Genomic DNA, 14,115 nt, shown 5'->3' with positions numbered 1-14,115 from the left:
TGTAGCATCACAGTTCTAGCTGTCATATTCTATTCATTCACTGTATTTAACATTTTGCCACAATATGTTCTTTGGGAATATGCTACAGGTCCTTCTCAAAATATTAGCATATTGTGATAAAGTTCATTATTTTCCATAATGTAATGATGAAAATTTAACATTCATATATTTTAGATTCATTGCACACTAACTGAAATATTTCAGGTCTTTTATTGTCTTAATACGGATGATTTTGGCATACAGCTCATGAAAACGCAAAATTCCTATCTCACAAAATTAGCATATTTCATCCAACCAATAAAAGAAAAGTGTTTTTAATACAAAAAACGTCAACCTTCAAATAATCATGTACAGTTATGCACTCAATACTTGGTCGGGAATCCTTTTGCAGAAATGACTGCTTCAATGCGGAGTGGCATGGAGGCAATCAGCCTGTGGCACTGCTGAGGTCTTATGGAGGCCCAGGATGCTTCGATAGCGGCCTTTAGCTCATCCAGAGTGTTGGGTCTTGAGTCTCTCAACGTTCTCTTCACAATATCCCACAGATTCTCTATGGGGTTCAGGTCAGGAGAGTTGGCAGGCCAATTGAGCACAGTGATACCATGGTCAGTAAACCATTTACCAGTGGTTTTGGCACTGTGAGCAGGTGCCAGGTCGTGCTGAAAAATGAAATCTTCATCTCCATAAAGCTTTTCAGCAGATGGAAGCATGAAGTGCTCCAAAATCTCCTGATAGCTAGCTGCATTGACCCTGCCCTTGATAAAACATAGTGGACCAACACCAGCAGCTGACACGGCACCCAGACCATCACTGACTGTGGGTACTTGACACTGGACTTCTGGCATTTTGGCATTTCCTTCTCCCCAGTCTTCCTCCAGACTCTGGCACCTTGATTTCCGAATGACATGCAGAATTTGCTTTCATCTGAAAAAAGTACTTTGGACCACTGAGCAACAGTCCAGTGCTGCTTCTCTGTAGCCCAGGTCAGGCGCTTCTGCCGCTGTTTATGGTTCAAAAGTGGCTTGACCTGGGGAATGCGGCACCTGTAGCCCATTTCCTGCACACGCCTGTGCACGGTGGCTCTGGATGTTTCTACTCCAGACTCAGTCCACTGCTTCCGCAGGTCCCCCAAGGTCTGGAATCGGCCCTTCTCCACAATCTTCCTTAGGGTCCGGTCACCTCTTCTCGTTGTGCAGCGTTTTCTGCCACACTTTTTCCTTCCCACAGACTTCCCACTGAGGTGCCTTGATACAGCACTCTGGGAACAGCCTATTCGTTCAGAAATGTCTTTCTGTGTCTTACCCTCTTGCTTGAGGGTGTCAATAGTGGCCTTCTGGACAGCAGTCAGGTCGGCAGTCTTACCCATGATTGGGGTTTTGAGTGATGAACCAGGCTGGGAGTTTTAAAGGCCTCAGGAATCTTTTGCAGGTGTTTAGAGTTAACTCTTTGATTCAGATGATTAGGTTCATAGCTCGTTTAGAGACCCTTTTAATGATATGCTAATTTTGTGAGATAGGAATTTTGGGTTTTCATGAGCTGTATGCTAAAATCATCCGTATTAAGACAATAAAAGACCTGAAATATTTCAGTTAGTGTGCAATGAATCTAAAATATATGAATGTTAAATTTTCATCATAACATTATGGAAAATAATGAACTTTATCACAATATGCTAATATTTTGAGAAGGACCTGTATAAGGCTAATGACATACTTCAGCTTCCTACAGTCTCTACTGAGACTGTCTTGTTAAAAGTCTCTAATGATATATTGATGGCTGCAGACTCTGGTCAATGCAGTGTATTGGTTTTATTGGATCTGTCATCAACTTTTGTCACAGTTGATCACAAAATTCTGTTACATCGACTGCAGAATGACATAGGAATTTCAGGAACTGTTCTTAAGTGGTTTTCTTCTTATCTGAGCAACAGAACCTTTTCCATCTTTGCAAATAACATAATCTCCAAAGTCTTTCCCTTGCTGCATGGTGTTTCTCAGGGTTCAGTCCTCGGCCCAATGTTGTTCCTTTTATACATCAGTCTGCTTGGGAAGATTATCAGTAGCTTTAAAAATGTGTCTTACCATTTGTATGCTGATGACATTCAACTGTACTGTTCCTTCAATGACTCAGAATTACAGACGTTGGCTGACTTAGTACATTGTGTCTCATGTATGAAGGACTGGCTAGCGGTAAACTGCCTTCAGTTAAACTCTACTAAGACTGAAACCCTGATCATTGCGCCTGAACAGAAAGTTCCTTGGATCAAACAACACTTCAGTTCTCTGGGCTCCTGTTCCCGGCCCAGTCTCAGAAACCTTGGTGTTCTATTTGACCGGTCAATGTCTCTGGACAAACATTCGAGACTTTTGGTAAAGTGTTGCTTTTATCATCTGAGAAATATTTCTAAATTGAGTGCATTGTTACCTAAAACTGACAAGGAGGTGATTATTCATGCTTTTATTTCCTCTTGTTAAGATTATTGTAATTCCCTTTTAACGTGCTTTAACAAATCTACTAACAGTTGTCTCCAGTTGGTCCAGAACGTTGCAGCGAGGCTTTTAACCGGAACTAACAGAAGGACTCACATCACACCAGTTTTATCCTCTTTACACTGGCTACCTGTCAAATTTAGAATTGATTTTAAAATTTTAGTCTTGACTTTTAGAGTTTTTAATGGGCAGGCCCCCCAATATATCATTGAAATGTTGATCCTTTATTCTTCAGGTCACTCTATTCGGTCCTCTGGCCAGAACCTTCTAAAAGTCCCTAAGACCCAGTTAAAAACTCAAGGCGACCTGTCCTTTCAGGCAGTAGCTTCCAGGCTGTGAAATGCCTTGCCCTTGTCTCTTCATGTGGTCGACTCTGATTCCTTTAAAAAGCAGCTTAAGACACTTTATTTAGACAAGCTTTTAGTTAAATGTTCTACTTCTTGATTTTACCTGTTCTTACTGTCTTTGTAATATATTAAGCCTATATCTGTATTTATTTTATTTGCACTCTGTAAAGCACTTTGTGATTTATAGCTGTGAAAGGTGCTATATAAATAAAGTTTACTTACTAATGTAGTGTATATTCTTGCTAGATCCATAACATATGCTCCCCAAAACGTGGTGCTTCAATGGAAGCACTGCTGTGAAAAGTGAGATGGACAGTATTGTTTCTGAAGTCCATGATCATGTTAATTTTGTTGCTATAGTTGTCCCCACATCAGCTTGCTGTAAGATGTTCCATTTTCCTTATTGACGTTTCACACAACTGTTGCATCACCAGTGAAACTAATAACTTGGCTTGCGCCGGATTAGTTATATGTCCGTAGAGTGATCAAGGGGCTGAACTCACATCCCTGAGTGATTCATCGTCAGATGGAGGATGATATAAGCTTGAGAAATACTGTATTTTAATGCATTAATGAAATGTCAATTCCATCAAGAGCTCAAAAACAAATATGGAAAACACATTTATTTATGGAAAGTCGTCTGTGAAAGGTAATTAAAAATGCATTCGCCTTTCCAAGTTCAATTAACATTTACGCTCTCAGCATCTGTTTTCTCCTCAGCTCAGAACAAGAAAATTGACCACGTTTGAAAATGTTTTATTCAGTCTGACTTTTTAAAAATTTACAGAAACATGACAAATAACCACTGTACTAAAGTTACATAAAAACAGTTGCTTTACTTTTTAAATCTTTTTACACATAAACCAAATGATTCTTCTGTCCCAGTTCACTTTGCCATATCTATTAGACTCTGCAAAGACGTGGGAACCCAAGTTTTTTCCCCCTGGACGAACACAACCCCTCTATCTATGTAGATCACAATGCGCCCAAATGTGTAGAGCTGTTTCCCCTCGTGCCGTTTGCCCACTACGGGCATGAAGACAATGTTGTTCTCCTCTGCTTTGGTCTGAATGAGATCTTTGAAGTTTGTTGGCACACCAGTACCGATGCCTCTATGAGCCACGCTCTCAGCATCCCTGCGTTCCTGCAGCGCTTCATACTGGAAGTCCTTCCGTCTTTCTGTCTGTGTGAGATATGCAATGTTCTCTCTTGCGCCAGGTTGCATGTATCCCCCTATGGTGGTAAAAATGAAAAAGTGTCACAAAAGATTTCAGTGGGAAAACAAGATCAGATGCCATGTTCTCATGTTTTTAATGAGAGACATCTCTAAATTTTTTATTACATACAGGTCCTTCTCAAAATATTAGCATATTGTGATAAAGTTCATTATTTTCCATAATGTCATGATGAAAATTTAACATTCATATATTTTAGATTCATTGCACACTAACTGAAATATTTCAGGTCTTTTATTGTCTTAATACGGATTATTTTGGCATACAGCTCATGAAAACCCAAAATTCCTATCTCACAAAATTAGCATATCATTAAAAGGGTCTCTAAACGAGCTATGAACCTAATCATCTGAATCAACGAGTTAACTCTAAACACCTGCAAAAGATTCCTGAGGCCTTTAAAACTCCCAGCCTGGTTCATCACTCAAAACCCCAATCATGGGTAAGACTGCCGACCTGACTGCTGTCCAGAAGGCCACCATTGACACCCTCAAGCAAGAGGGTAAGACACAGAAAGAAATTTCTGAACGAATAGGCTGTTCCCAGAGTGCTGTATCAAGGCACCTCAGTGGGAAGTCTGTGGGAAGGAAAAAGTGTGGCAGAAAATGCTGCACAACGAGAAGAGGTGACCGGACCCTGAGGAAGATTGTGGAGAAGGGCCGATTCCAGACCTTGGGAGACCTGCGGAAGCAGTGGACTGAGTCTGGAGTAGAAACATCCAGAGCCACCGTGCACAGGCGTGTGCAGGAAATGGGCTACAGGTGCCGCATTCCCCAGACCTGGGCTACAGAGAAGCAGCACTGGACTGTTGCTCAGTGGTCCAAAGTACTTTTTTCGAATGAAAGCAAATTCTGCATGTCATTCGGAAATCAAGGTGCCAGAGTCTGGAGGAAGACTGGGGAGAAGGAAATGCCAAAATGCCAGAAGTCCAGTGATGGTCTGGGGTGCCATGTCAGCTGCTGGTGTTGGTCCACTGTGTTTTATCAAGGGCAGGGTCAATGCAGCTAGCTATCAGGAGATTTTGGAGCACTTCATGCTTCCATCTGCTGAAAAGCTTTATGGAGATGAAGATTTCATTTTTCAGCACGACCCGGCACCTGCTCACAGTGCCAAAACCACTGGTAAATGGTTTACTGACCATGGTATCACTGTGCTCAATTGGCCTGCCAACTCTCCTGACCTGAACCCCATAGAGAATCTGTGGGATATTGTGAAGAGAACGTTGAGAGACTCAAGACCCAACACTCTGGATGAGCTAAAGGCCGCTATCGAAGCATCCTGGGCCTCCATAAGACCTCAGCAGTGCCACAGGCTGATTGCCTCCATGCCACGCCGCATTGAAGCAGTCATTTCTGCAAAAGGATTCCCGACCAAGTATTGAGTGCATAACTGTACATGATTATTTGAAGGTTGACGTTTTTTGTATTAAAAACACTTTTCTTTTATTGGTCGGATGAAATATGCTAATTTTGTGAGATAGGAATTTTGGGTTTTCATGAGCTGTATGCCAAAATCATCCGTATTAAGACAATAAAATACCTGAAATATTTCAGTTAGTGTGCAATTAATCTAAAATATATGAATGTTAAATTTTCATCATTACATTATGGAAAATAATGAACTTTATCACAATATGCTAATATTTTGAGAAGGACCTGTATTTTAAACAAATATGGATACCAACCCATGCCAGAAGACACTGCTCGGTTCATGATGTCCAAAGCTTCGTTGAATTTCTCTTTAATGAGTGGCTGGGCCAACAAAACATCACTGAACATGCTTTTCCAGCCAAGGTACCACTTAGTGATTTCCTCGTAATTTGGACTGTTGCTCAGCCACGAACACAGCACCTTTAACCAACACAGATACACAATTTGAAAGAGGTTATTATAGAGGTGCCTGCCTTCCTTGAATTGGACCTTTTACTGATGAGTACTGTTTTTCTATAGATCCCAATAAAATGTCATTCTAGAATCAAAAATCAAATCACATCTTATTTCTATAGGTGGCACTCCAGCATCCCTAAAATATCAGAGATAAACTGTCTTAGAAAAAAAATGTAACATCCATTTTTTCCATTGCCTGTCTAACATGAAGTATCCCTCATATTACCCCAAATCCACGTCTGATTGGCTAATCAGTTCCTTGTGATGTCTCCTTCCCTGGAAGTGCATGGTGCTGAGCGGATAGGTTCGGGCTCAGACCAAACCTTATACTTTTGTCACTCTACTGTTCATTCCAATGGCAAAGGAAAGCATGATGCCATCTCAAAATACCACTTAAGCATTGCCTTAGTATCCATTTGATTCTGCTGCAAACACAAGGTGGTTCTGCATAACAGATTTAGAGACAGCCAAGTTGAATCAAAGACACTACATTCAGTTCTAGTGTGGCAATTCTGGTGCTTTAAGCAGACCGATCAAGGCCCTATCCAGAACCTTTGTTCCATCCGCCTTTTCTTTACCCCTCCTAGATAAAAGTAAGTATAAGAACTCAGAATTACACAATAAAACCCTGTTCTTTACGTTTCTGAGACAGCTATATGTTCGTGGTAATTCTTACAAAGTCATTCTCAGATTCTTTATGTAATTTAACGCAGCTTTAATGTACAATACAGACTTGATGATACATTGGGTCTTGATGAGTTTTACTGTCAATGCGTTCACTAACCTGCAACCATTTGGAAAAGAAGTTCTTATCCAAAAGGGAAACAAGGCTGGAGGGGGACAACATGCCCTCCCAGTCCATCACCCAGTGAAATGGCTCCATCTGCTGCTGGTGAGGGTTGATCACCAGTTCTTCTAGACACAAGGCTTCACCAGTGCAGAGAAGCAAGACTAGCATTAGTAGGTGAACAGAGAGGAGGAAAGTACACTTTCATCCATGGATTTGTCAAACAACGTAAAGACGTACCAAGTTTAGGGATGATGTTTTTCACCATGAAGGCCTCCCATGCACCTGCTGTGAATACATTCTTCCACGGCTGAAGGATAAGGCGGGCTGAGGCATCACTTGGATGCCACCTTTGCAAAGCATTGGACAGTTTGCTCCTGATCGGTGGGTAAAGAGGCTCCAGACGGGCTTGCAGCAGAGGCAGCCAAGGGTGGATCCAGGAGTGAATGGGAACAGTGTCCGTTAAAGGGTTCCAGTTATCTACCTGTTAACAAAATGTACATTTGCATTTAATATCTACGCTTCTGATGCAGATTTTAGGTGAAATACACAAGCATGCTAGACTTCGTCTTGCCTCCCGCTGTAGTCGTGGTAAGATCATCTGCTCCAGCAGCTGGTCCAGGATCCACAGGGGTAGAAGCGGGGCCCACAAGTCCACACAGTCCACCATTGGTCCAACTATCCGAGGCTGCCAGTTCGACACACAGGACCGCATCACTGGGATCCACACCTCCCATAACAGTCTGGATGAATAAATGTACAACAGTTTACAAACACATGTGACTAAAATATACAGTACCAGTCAGAAGTTTCCATGCAACCATTATCAACACAATTGTTATCAAATTGGGACTTTTAATGGTAAATGGTAAATAGCTTGTGCTTGTATAGCATTTTATCAAGCCCCCAGAGACCCCAAAGCGCTTCACACTACATTCAGTCATGCACCCATTCACACACTGACAGTGGTAGGCTACACTGTAGCCACAGCTGCCCTGGGGCAGACTGACAGAAGTGAGGCTGCCATACACAGGGTTAGGGTCAACCCTAACCCTGTGTATGGCAGCCTCCCCCTACCACTGAACCCTCTGACCACCATCAGTAGGAAAGGCAGGTGAAGTGTCTTGACCAAGGACACAATGACTGAGAGACAGTGGGTGCTCGGACCGGCACCCCACCGGTTACAAGACAAACCCCTGCCACCATCTCCCTAATGGTATATTTTGTTGATGGTACTGGTGCTGTATGTAACAAACTATATGAATTTAAAAAACAAAACTTAAGTTTTAAACATTTGAATTTATTGTGGATTTTTAAATTCAAATAGTATTAAAGGTATTCATAAATGGTCAAATATAAAACATACACCACTCACTAACAGTAGGTTTAATATCCCTTAGGAAACGACACAAACTGCTGCCATTAGCAAGCTTCCAGCATAAGCCTGGACATTTGTCCACTCTTTCTGACTGAACGGGTAGAACTCATTTAAACTGCTGGGCTTCCTGCCAGGGGACCTTTCAAACATAGTCCATGCATTTCCACTATGGCAAAAACTGGAGCCATTGAAGAAGAATAATGTAAGCCTGTATTACTCGCTGCAAAACCACTATTGGTGAGAGTATAGGATCAATATACTTCTAAAGCAAGCATTTGGATGATTGTCTGTTTTGAACAACCAATTGTTTCCAAGTATTCTTCAGTCCAGGAGGTGATTTTTAGTGAAGCTAAAAAACTTGGAGGCAGTCCTTCATCACTTGCTGTCATCCACCAGTTCTACTGACGGGAAAACCGACATACTGGCACCACCATGCTTGAAAGTTGGTTTCAGGTCTAAAAGCCTCTCCTGGCCTTCACCCCTCGGGGATCAATAAAGTATCTTTGAATTGAATTGAACATAATTTACATCATTGTGGCCAAATACCTCAATTTGTGTCTCGTGAGCATACAGATATTTTCAATTGTACATTTGGCTCGTCCATGTGAGCTGATGCAAATGTAAGTCTTTCTTGGAGACATTTAGAACTAGGGGTTCATTTCTTGGTAGATTATATTCAGTTTGGACAGTGGGAATGGTGTTCCAACATATTCAAGTTTGTGGTAGTCTTAGCCTTCTGTTCCTGAACATCCTGACCTAATTTATTTTACTGGATGAGACAGTTTGGGTCAGATTGATGTTCCAACAAGTAAACGTTCCCAAAGAAACACCTGAACTGAACTTGGAACAAATAATGAAGGCTAACATTAAGCTTCTGAAACAACCCTAACTACTGATGAAAATGTATTAACAATGCTAAAAGTCAGCTCAGATTTTTGCCAGGAGTTTATTCATGGGTGCGAAAAGCACGTGGCTTTTCTGCAACTTGCCAAGCAGCATTTATTTAAACACCAGTAAGGGTATATCTATTTATTTAAGACTGCATCTATAATTTTTACCCTGTGGGGATGACAGAATATCCTCACATCCTAACTTGTGCACTTCCCTTTTGTCTTTAGAATTCACTAGTTGTGCTATTATTCCACTCTAAAAAGGACGTTTCTAATGCTTCAATAAAAACCTGAAATTAATCTTATATTCATGCCGGTTACAAACTTCTGATTGGAAAGATGACTGCAATACAAGCAAAATACGTTTTTTCACACGAGGGAACATTTAAGCCTCTGTTTTTTGTTGAAAATCACCTGTGGTATGGATCCATGTTTGAATGTGGGCCGCTGGAATGCATGTCCCGGAATTCAAGGATCGCTCTCCACTGACCAATATCTTCCAGACAATATAAACTGTCCTGAAATGATCAGTCAAATATGTTGGAACTACTTCAAGGATTGATAATGTTCTACGTAAAAAGAATTTGGTCGCCTTCAGTTAAGACGATAGTGGAAGAATACCTTCAGAGGGTCCCACGAGGAGAGTTTCTCTTTCAGTAACGGATGAACAACGGCGACAGCTAGGTCCCCCAATCCCATTGTCTTGTATTCTTCATAATAATCAGTTTGTAGGGTGTCAAATATATGGGCACACTCCTGAATAGAGAAGAGGTGTTAAAATTATTTGATTGATTAAAAGATCGGTATCGGCCAATGTCAATTTTTAACATAAGTGTATCGGTTCGATAAGTAAAATCGGGCCGATATTAACAACCAATGTTTATTTCCATCTTGTTGACATATGTGTTTGGGGAGGGGGTTGGCCATGTGGTATTTTGTTTTGGGCATGCCACAGTGATAGTGAAGCAGTGAAGGATTGTGGGGTGTTTAGCTGAAGCAGAGAAGCAATGTCAGCTGTGTGTTTTTTTTCCCCCCCACAGTGTTGAAAGGGTAGAGAAATATATATATAATTTATTTAATATCGGTTATCAGCCATAACAGCATAATTAACATTGGATATTGATATCGGTCCAAATTTTCATATTGGTGCATCCTTAGTCGGAACTATTAAACTCAAATGATGATAGAGGCTCTTCAGATTATACTCAGTGTGACATAAACCTGCAGGGAAGGCTCCTCGCCTGGCGCCGTTTCCTGCGTAGGAAATCGCTCCACTAAAGCCAACACGGCCTCCATTCTTTGGATGGCATCTTGCTCTGTATCCAGTCGGCTCTGCAATGCTTGTGACTCGTGGCTCAGAGAAACCACCACGTCTTTCTCATGCTGCAAACGCCTGGCAGACTACAAAACATGCCGGAAAAGAAATAAAGCTTAGAAACAATGTGGAAACTGTTAAATTTGTACTTCAGGTTGTTCATGATTTATGGAGTTTTTAATACGTCCTGTTGTTGCCAAATGCACTTGTAAAGCCTTCTCCGTTTCCCCTCACCTGTAAAATGTCCTGCTCTGTGAGGTCTATCAGAAGCTGCAGGTTATGCTCGAGCTCAGGGAGGGCAAAGCCAGATCCTTTCTGATCGTGGGTGGCCAGGCTTGGTGGGGCTTCATCTGGAACACTGTGTTTGTTGGATATCTGACTGTAACTGTAGTACACCTTCTGCTCTCGCCCAGTCATATCTATGACCTAAACCAGGAGAAACATGGGGGAAATTACACTTAAAAGGCTAAAATAGCAGGCTTCAATGTGCTCACATATTCAACAGCTTCATCTGCTGAACTCTTAATTTTAACCCAGAAGTAGTCTGCACAGCAAAAAATAAACACTGAGACATGAAAGACTTATTTGCCAACATATAAATCAAAAACTGGTCATAAGTATTTGTACCCAGCTGCGGATCTCCTGCTGCTTGAATTTAATGAGTAAGAATCCATTTAAAATCAATCTAAGCTATTAAGGATTTCTGTTGAACACTGAAAGGCAAAGATGTAGGACCTCACTGCAAATCAGAGGGGAGGAGTAAATAAGTAGGTTCTTTAATGCCTAAAAAAGTAAGTATGCATATAGACTTGTATACTTTATTCTAAGCCGCTGTATGAGGGGCCATTAATGTGAGTACAATTGAAGTTTGTAAGTTGTGAACATAGATTAAAGAAGTCCGCTTAAGACTTAAACATACCTTGACTTGTGCCAGTTCTCCTGCAGATGCTGCCGTGCTCCGATAGGCCATTTTACCTTTAGCTTTCAGCTCGTCTGCAGTTTTGTAGGAGTACTTTGGTTTCTTCTTTCCTGCAGTCCCAGTCGGATCCTTACGCCACTGACCTAATTCCTTTTTAAATTCCTACAGAAGGAAAAATAAAGTTAAAGAAGCTATACAGTGTCAGACTACAGGTTATAAAAACAACAACAGAGAATAATAAAAAAGGATGAATGGTGACTTTTTTTCCCCAACAGTTTACCTTTTCCTCCTCTTCATCTGAGTCAACCACAGGAAAGTCCTGAAGACTCTGCTGAGTTCGCTCATTGCCATAAGCACCGACTGCTCCTTTTCCTTTACGAACCTTTGCCTCAATGGGGTTCACAATACCTGTAACAATAATGGAAAACTTTATGTTAAAGGTTCTTAACTGTATAACCTCTTTCTTGAAATATAACCTTGTCAGCTCTACCTACCTTGAGCATTCTTGCCCAAGCCTTTTCCCGGCTGATAGCCCATTTTCTGCAGAAGTTTCTGTCCAATTCCCCTAGTGTGCTTCTCCCAGTTGCCGATACCTTTGCCAGACTGTATGCCACCTGCAAACCTCTGGGACTGACTCCCACCAAAGGTACCCTGGAAAAAAATGCATTTTTAAAAAGGGTATGTTGCTCTTCTGTAAATTTTATTTAAACTTATGTTTAGCATAATAGACAAAAAAAAGGAAATAAATTCACCATCTGAAGTTTTTTGGGAGCTGTCGCACGTGGAGGAGGTGGTGCTGGAGAGGAATCATTATCAGAGTCGTCAGAACCACCTTCTTGTTGCTGCTGATTCTCCTCAGCTGCAGTCTTACGCAGACCAGCACTCACAAAGCTCACAGGAGTAGTGTAGTCTTTAGACCTGGAGAAAAACAAATCACAACCATTTATGGTGCCTTGCACAACTTTTCAGACAGTTGAAAATGTTCCACGTTTTGTCCAGTTACAACCACAGACTTCTATATATTTTACTGCGATTTTATGTTAGATCATCATAAAGTAGCAAACAATTATGAACTGGAAAGAAAACGACCAATTTAAATAAAATTTGCAAAACTGCGGCATGCATTTATTTTCAGCCCCATTTACTGTAATGCACTTGAATAAAACCCAGCATACGAGCCATTATTGGTTCTTAACATAAAAAAATTGCATTTATGCAGCAACTCTACCTCTTGCCACCAAAGCTAGGCCTCTCGTCCTCGTCAGAATCCCTGTCAGCCCAGATGCCATAGGTGGCCTGCTCCTTGGACTGCCTGAACCTTCGACGGTCTGGGTTGAACTCATTGGCCAGATCCCAGTCTGTCACCTCAAAGCTCTCTATCTCCACACCTTCCTCCTCCTCCTCCCTCCGCCCGTAAAGGTGAGACATGGACATCTAAATGTTCAGGTAAACAAAACAAAAATAATAACAGAAATATGTGTGAAAATGTGTGATATGATGAAAATCAAAGATACATACATACATACACATACATATATATATATATATTATTATTATTATTTTTTTTTTACTGTTTAGTGTAAAGATTAACAGAATTGTCCGTAGCGACATTTTCTCAACACAAAACTACTTATTTAACAATAAATGACTAGCAAAAAGACAAAATTGTTTGTGAAAAATTTATGGTGATACAAATTTTGTTGAATTTAGCGATCACAGATGAAGAACTTTAATTAAGCGCGGCGAAAGCTAATGTTTACCAGCAAAAACTAACGTGTGGACATAGTGTGAGTGTGTACGTAAAAATGATTCAAACAAGACAACATTAAATCGTTTAGTTTATTGTACTTACGTTAAATGTTATTTAGTATTCTTGTCCGAGATTAACAACACACATTTTTCAAAGCAGTAAATACAAGCAGCTCAGCTAACGATACCGATCGTTTTAGCAGATCCAAGTACATCCGGTTTACTGGTGTTACATCAACTCTTGTACCCAACACAGGTCCGTTCCCCCTGAATAATACGCGAAAGGCGATGATTTTACAGATAGAAATGTCTTTTTCTGTTGTTTTTTTACTTACAGACTTTCGCTATCCCTTTATAACTTCATAGATATAATCTTCCCTGTCAGCTATATTATATTATATTATATTATATTATATTATATTATATTATATTATAGATGTTATATTATTATCGAAGCAGACTTTAAAAAATCGTAAAAATGTTTTTAAGATGCTAATGTTTTTTTCATATCCCAACTTCTGTATAATTACATTACAATTTGCTGTGTGAATTGTTGCTTCCATTTCCTCTGTTTTTTCTGTCTTTATTTTATAGCATTCTACAAATTTATTTTATTATTATTATTTTTTTATTGGACAAATTGTTTTAATGTTAATTCAATCCCAGCTGTGCACAATGTTAGGTAACACGTTTTTACAACATACTCCTCCATTAATTAGCAGAGATAACTCTGGACTTCTAGTAGTTTTACTGCACGATACATTTTACTTCTACTTGAGTAATACTATTTTAAAGTAACGCTACTCTTACGTACAATTTCTGCCTGCTCTGCCCACCTATTCTATATCTACAGGGAGTATTGGTTTGCCAGAACTTATTTTATAAAGATAGGTTTTATTTTTACTCACTTTTATTTTATTAAGTACCAGAACCTTCACATTCTGGTACTTTTTTCTTTTGTCTTATAATTTTATCATACGACGGAGTATTAGGGACAGGCTAAGAGATTTTTTTAATGACGGGAATAAAGTCGTCACAGTACTGACAGCTCCTCGTCCACAAAACAAGCAATTTCCTGTGTTTTTTTCTTCAACTTCACAAGACGCTCAACATTCCTCAT

General features: G+C 40.3%; 1 protein-coding gene across 1 annotated transcript; it reads right to left on the bottom strand.

Moving 5' to 3' along the window:
- Window positions 1-3,576: 3,576 nt before the first annotated feature.
- Window positions 3,577-13,238, bottom strand: tfip11 (tuftelin interacting protein 11). Its single transcript, XM_047380368.1, has 15 exons — window positions 13,099-13,238; window positions 12,475-12,680; window positions 11,999-12,164; window positions 11,741-11,897; window positions 11,527-11,654; window positions 11,247-11,408; window positions 10,562-10,753; window positions 10,234-10,413; window positions 9,634-9,768; window positions 9,427-9,530; window positions 7,319-7,487; window positions 6,985-7,228; window positions 6,742-6,884; window positions 5,756-5,921; window positions 3,577-4,069 (listed from the first exon to the last, which is right to left on the bottom strand). Exons 2-15 carry the CDS (start codon window positions 12,678-12,680, stop codon window positions 3,723-3,725), a joined length of 2,499 nt encoding a protein of 832 aa, XP_047236324.1. The 5' UTR covers window positions 13,099-13,238; the 3' UTR covers window positions 3,577-3,722.
- Window positions 13,239-14,115: the final 877 nt, after the last annotated feature.

Source organism: Girardinichthys multiradiatus, chromosome 12 (genome assembly GCF_021462225.1).
Source record: "Girardinichthys multiradiatus isolate DD_20200921_A chromosome 12, DD_fGirMul_XY1, whole genome shotgun sequence".
Lineage (NCBI taxonomy): Eukaryota > Metazoa > Chordata > Actinopteri > Cyprinodontiformes > Goodeidae > Girardinichthys > Girardinichthys multiradiatus.
This window is presented reverse-complemented; position numbering and strand designations above follow the sequence as displayed.

Bases quoted from the DNA above. Each gene is read 5' to 3' on its own strand.
- tfip11 (XM_047380368.1), bottom strand. From the start codon at position 12,680: ATGTCCATGTCTCACCTTTACGGGCGGAGGGAGGAGGAGGAGGAAGGT. The intron at 10,754-11,246 runs GTATGTTTAAGT...CTCCTGGTTTAG, and splicing joins GAGAACTGGCACAAGTCAAG to GTCATAGATATGACTGGGCG. The intron at 6,885-6,984 runs GTACGTCTTTAC...GCACTGGTGAAG, and splicing joins AAACATCATCCCTAAACTTG to CCTTGTGTCTAGAAGAACTG.